Below are 6,000 nucleotides of genomic sequence, written 5' to 3'. Positions count from 1 at the left end.
AAACATAAAATTTGAGAATAAAAATATTTTATTTAGTTAAAGCTAGATAAATGAAAGATCTCTGTGCAATAATATAAATGTTTCTCCCTATAAACAGTTTCTACTGCCAGCCTTGAGGTAAGTCTTGTTGACCCAATATAGAGCTCCTTTTACCAGGTCAAACTATAGTATCAACGTCAGTACAGTTAGAGGCTTCACAGACCAGCCTCTTCTTGGAATCGTATCCAAACAAAACCAGAATAACAACCTAGACTAAAAGAAAAGGCAATTTAAGTCTTTACTGAAGTCTTCTGAAGCATGACAAAGCAAACTGCTTAAAAGTCTCTTTCCCAGCTGTAAATTTCCTTTCCAGTCCCTCAAACAGGAGCCACCTCCTCTCCTTTTCCTTCACTTAAGTAGAATTTAGCTTATAAAGCTTTTTATTTTTCTTCCTTACCCTGGAGCTGACCAGCAAGGAAGAACTATTCCGGGAAGAGGTACCCGTTGGAAGGTTTGTAGGAGAAGATGCCCAGAGGGAATCAGCCATGCTTACGAAGTGCCCAGTCTTTCCTCAAAGAGCTAATGAGCTGGAGATAAAAGGAACAATCAATAACCACAGGGAGAAAAGCAACATAGCAGAATACCTACTTACTTGTTGGCTGGTGTGATACAGACTCAGTAAAATTAGGGATTCTGAGATAGGCGAGATCAGCCTGGAGGTGAGGGTGGAGGTGAGCATGGGCCTGGACAAACGAATTACCTAATCAATAAGCATTTGTGGAACCTCCTCACTTAGTTTTTCTCCAGTGACTCTTCTGTGGTATTTTCCTTTATGGTCATGACTTCTTTTAACTGGATAACATAAGGAAGCATCGCTATGTACAGTGGGCAGCTAAAAGCTCTTCCTACATTACTAAGAGGTGGTTCGGAATAACGAAGTAATCTCTCAGGTCCCTGAAAGTTGGAACCCAGGTGTTTCGGGTCCCAAGTGGCCCGACACTCCTCCAGTTTAACAGTCCAGGACAGTTAAGTACGGCTCAAAGCGCAGAGTGGTCCTGGGCACCTGCTTACAGGAATCTCTACTTGGCCTCAGCCTCCAGGTCAGCCCGCCCAGGCTCCCGCTACCACCTGCTCAGGATTTCTGCTGTCACTGCCCACGCCACTTCTCAACCCCTCCCACCTTTCCCTTCCGCGAGCCGCCATTTTCAATTACGCCTGCCGCCTATTTGGGGCCTCCTAGGCTTCCGTCCCAGATGATCCCTCCCCAAGGCTGCCACCGCCTCCTTCTCCCGGAGCTGGAGCCACCCCCTCGGCCAGTGGCGTAGCCAGAGTCTGTGCCAGGGCCAGCCAGATAGGGGCGGAGGTCCTGAGCCCTGTCTCGACTCGAGCGGGGGGCCATGGAGAAAGCGGCCCGAGGCGCTTTCCACACCGACTAACGCAGGCCCGTTGCGGCTGCAGGCGCCATGGACCGAGCCCCCGCTGACCAGGTACGCGAGCTCGGGCAGGGCCGGCCGGGCCGGGTGCTGGGGGTCGCCGCTTCCTCCGGAGCGGGCCCTGGTCCCTGAGCGTGGGCCTGGACCGCCGGGGTCCTGGGGTTCCTGCGGGAGCAGACTCCCCTTGCCTGAGAGCCTGGCGGCGCCCCACTCTTGCATTGTTCCAATTGCTGCCTCGGGGATGGGGGCTTTTCCAGCTCTGGTTACCCCCTCCCCCGGCCTGGGGACTCGTTTTTGCCCCTCCTCCGTGGTTTGGTGTTAGGGGCCGGAGGACTCCCAAGTTGTCAGTTCTCGCCTGAGAGGAGGGTTTATAACTTCCAGCGAGTACCCCCCCCCCCCCCCCGTTTTAGTTCTGGAATGTGTTTTCAAGGTGGCAAGGCTTTCGAAGGCTTCTCACCCAGTAAGACTGTCACAGAATGTGTGGTAACTACAGATGCAGGGGGTTATGGGCTTTTTGGATCAACGTTCCGTTGAGCAGAGCATTGTTTTTCGCAGTGGTTTTAGGGAGGTGTTTCCTTTAAGGTATGAAATACTATGGTTTTCCCCTGCTTTTCTGTCCATTTTGCAAAAATTAGTATTTTTGAAACACTGAGGTTATATTTTAAGAATGTTGGATCTGAATTATGAATTCATTTCTGAGACCGTTTTCATATTCACAGAGTAGTTCCATTAGTATTCTGTTTTGGTTTTAATTGTATTAAATTGTTGATTATCCATGCGAGTAGTTGCTGGGAGGCAGGGATGATGAAAATGTAAATAATAATCCAAAATAAGCGATCTCCCGCCCCCCGCCCCCGCAGAGTGTTAGTATTTTCATCCTTGAGACCTCTATGAAACTTAAAATTTGAGGAAATCGAAGTTTATTCACTATGCATTCTTTTCAGTTGAAGGCTTTGCCCAGTGTTGAGGGAGGCAAATAGATGAAGGAGAAAAAGACTAGCGATTTGCCCAATTATTTTACAAATAGATAATTAGTATCTGAGGAAATGAGACAAGATTTCCAAATTTCAGTATATATGTAGCTAGTCAAAGGCAATTTTGATTTTGAAATCTGGCTTTTTTAGCAGGCAGATTCCTAGTTGTGTATATTTGGTTTTGTTTTGTTTTTTACAAAAGCTTTGACTAAAAAAATTAGAATATGAATTTGAAAACACAAATGAGTTTTATGAGATAATATGTGGATTTACCAAAGCAAAATTGATCGGAGCCTCTTAGCCTTCTAGTGACCCGGAGTATTCTATATGCAGCCTATATCTAACTTAATGAAAAATATTTTTTAAGGCATCTATCAGAAATGCTTTTAATATCAAAGCCTGACAATTGAATAGGAAATTTGCTTGAACAATTTTCTTGTATCTGTGTCACTAATGAAAAGGTTAAAAAACTCTTTGGTTCTTCGTCATGATGCCAAAACTGTAACCAGTAATGCTACCATATGTATACTTATGGTTCCTTTCATCTTACAGGAAATATAATTAGCTATTTGTGTGTGGTTATCTTAACAGCAACTGCTGTGAACAAATCGTTGAAACTAGAGAACCTATTCCTCTTTCATCCTACATCTTTCCAAAGTCCACAACCTTTTAAAATCTTGTAGAAATGTAAGGATTAGAAAGAAATCATGAATGTAGGTTTTCCATTGAAGAATTTCACTCTAGTACCTCCTGCCTTCCTCAGCCTAACCTTAAGTAAGAGAAAATTCTAACTACCCTCTCTTCCCACTTGCTACACACTCACAGGAAACCTAGATACAGAAAAGGGATGCTGTTTTGCCTTGTTCAGGCTGTAGGCAGTTAATTGAGAGGTCGATGGATGACCTGGAAGGAGTGTGTTTCATTTTATATTAGCATTTTTCTGGGGCAAGACTCCATTATTTTCATCATATTCTCAAAAGAATCTTATCACTGAAAAAAGGCTAAGAACTATTAATTTAATGATAGATTAGGGGCTAGAACTGAGCTTTCGACAATTTGTGAAGTTCTTCATTGTTTCCATTATACCATAGAGTAATGTAATGACTTCTAGGTTTTTTGGAATATACTTTTATATTTTTATTAATGAAGGGAATTTAGATAGGTAAAAGTCACTAAAAGTATATGTGATATGTGTATTTCCATTTTCCTCACAACATGTTTGTTTTTCATTTTAAACCACTGTTCATTTATATTCAGAATTTTGGGGGAATGCCTGCAGCATTAAAACTCACTCATAATATTGTAGTGATTAGCAGTTTATAGAAATTTGATTTCTTAAAAAATAGTACTACATACAAACTATGCATTTCATGTTAACCTAATTGAAATCCTTGGAGTATTGTGCAAGAATAACTCAAACAAACAAACCTGAGTGTGTTTTGCCTGAAGGTATTCATAGTGCTCTTTAAAACAAATCTTTGATAAAAAGATAAATTGTGTATATGTCGATCAAGTTTATAAAAAGTAAGTTACTGGGAATACTGCAATATAATTGCAATAGGGACAGGTGGAAAGAATGTTATAACCAAAAGAGGATCTCAGGAGTATTTTCTTTTAGCAATAAATCAAAACAAGTAATTTAAGGGGCGCCTGGGTGGCTCAGTGGGTTAAAGCCTCTGCCTTCAGCTCAGGTCATGATCCCAGGGTTCTGAGATCGAGCCCCGCATTGGGCTCTCTGCTCAGCGGGGAGCCTGCTTCCCTTCCTCTCTCTCTCTCTCTCTCTGCCTGCCTCTCTGCCTGCTTGTGATCTCTGTCTGTCAAATAAATAAATAAAATCTTAAAAAAAAAAACAAGTAATTTAATTTTAATTGCCAGAGTTAGATGGTCTAAGAACAGTTATTACTTGGTATAATGCCTTTTTTTTTTTTTTTTTTTGTCCTTGATGGGCAAAATGTTAGTGTAAAGGGATGTGAAAAATAAATCACGGAGTTTATTTGTTTATAAAGGCTTAATGTTTCTATTTTTAAGAAATTTAAGACCGTGTTTTGAGATTTTTTTTAAAAATGAACAATGGCCTTAGAAGTGACAAAACACTTGAAGTTTACAGTGTCTTTTGTATTACAAATAATTTCAATGTTGGCTTAATTTTTAGTACATTAACATCAGACAAGTTCATTTAAAGGTTGTATTTATTTATTCCTTGGAGAGAGAAAGAGAGAGAAAGAGAGAGAGAGAGAGAGCGCGGGCCCACAAGCAGTGGGAGCAGCAGGCCAGCAGGCAGAGGGAGAAGCTGGATGTAGTACTTGATCCCGGGACCCTGGGATCATGACCTGAGCCAAAGGCAGATGCTTAACCAACTGAACCACCCAGGGGTCCCTAAGTAAGTTCTTGGCATCAGGGAAATACAAATCAAAACCATGGTGTGATACCACCTTACACTATTCAGAATGGCTAAAGTTAACAGATCAGGAAAGTACAGATATTGGCAAGGATGTGGAGAAAGGGACCCTCCTACACTCTTGGTGGGAATGCAAGCTGGTGCAGCCTCTCTGGAAAACAGTGTGGAGGTTCCTCAAAAAGTTGAAAATAGAGCTACCCTATAACCCAGCAACTACACTGTTGGATTTTAGCCCAAAGATGCAAATGTAGTGATCCGAAGGGACCTTGCACCCCAGTGTTTATAGCAGCAATGTCCACAGTAGCCAAGCTGAAAAGAGCCCAGTGACAGATGAATGGATAAAGAAGTTGTATACACACCCCCCCCCAATACATTGGAATATTACACAGCCGTCAAAAACGAAATCTTGCCATTTGCAATGACATGGGTGGAACTAGAGGGTACTATGCTAAGTGAAATAAGTCAATCAGAGAAAGACAGTTATCATATGACTTCACTGATATATGGAATTTAAGAAACAAAACAGAAGATCATAGGGGAAGAGAGGAAAAAATAAAACAAGTTAAAAAACCACAGGAGACTCTTAATCATAGGAAACAGACTGAGGGTTGCGGGGCGGAGGGGGAATCGGGTAACTGGGTGATGGACATTAAGGAGGGGCATGTGATGTAATGAGCACTGGGTATTATATAAGACCAATGATTCACAGGCCTGTACCTCTTAAACCAATAATACATTATATATTAATTGAATTTAAATTTAAAAAGTTTATTAAAATAAATGAAAAAAAATTTACAAAACTATTGATCACCAGTGTCTTTAACTCTTAGAAAAGCAAATGTAACAAATACACATAACCTTATGCAAAGTGCTGTTCACCATAAAGATACAAAATCATCTGGTTTATAATTCTTTCCTTTAAATAACTGATAAATTTCAAATAGTATCAGTGTTGCAAACTAAATATATTCTAAATAAGTTACTATAAAACATTTATTATTCAGTGCTACTTGTAATTGGCCTTAATGAATATAAGTAAATGATTTATTTTAACAGGTTTTAAAAATACTTTTATAATAAAAAAGAAAGTAAAATAACCTTTGGAAATTTAACTTTATTATTATTTCTTTTAGATTTCCTTATTTGACAAAGAGAGAGTGGGGGAGCAGGGAAGAGGGAGAGAGAGGGGAATCAGATTCCTCGTTGAGTGGGAAGC

General features: G+C 40.8%; 1 protein-coding gene across 2 annotated transcripts in view; it reads left to right on the top strand.

Moving 5' to 3' along the window:
* Nucleotides 1-1,268: 1,268 nt before the first annotated feature.
* Nucleotides 1,269-6,000, top strand: part of SECISBP2L (SECIS binding protein 2 like) — a 60,999-nt gene continuing 56,267 nt past the window's right edge. The window contains exon 1 of one of the 2 annotated variants that reach the window (XM_046008724.1): nucleotides 1,269-1,466. In XM_046008724.1, the coding sequence (XP_045864680.1) occupies nucleotides 1,443-1,466 (24 nt within the window). In that variant the 5' untranslated portion in view covers nucleotides 1,269-1,442. The remainder of the gene's footprint in view (nucleotides 1,467-6,000) is intronic. The other variant, XM_046008726.1, reaches the window with a different exon arrangement.

This window comes from Meles meles, chromosome 6 (assembly GCF_922984935.1).
Source record: "Meles meles chromosome 6, mMelMel3.1 paternal haplotype, whole genome shotgun sequence".
NCBI classification, from domain to species: domain Eukaryota; kingdom Metazoa; phylum Chordata; class Mammalia; order Carnivora; family Mustelidae; genus Meles; species Meles meles.
Note: the sequence above shows the minus strand (reverse complement) of the source record. Positions and strands in the feature narration are given on the sequence as shown.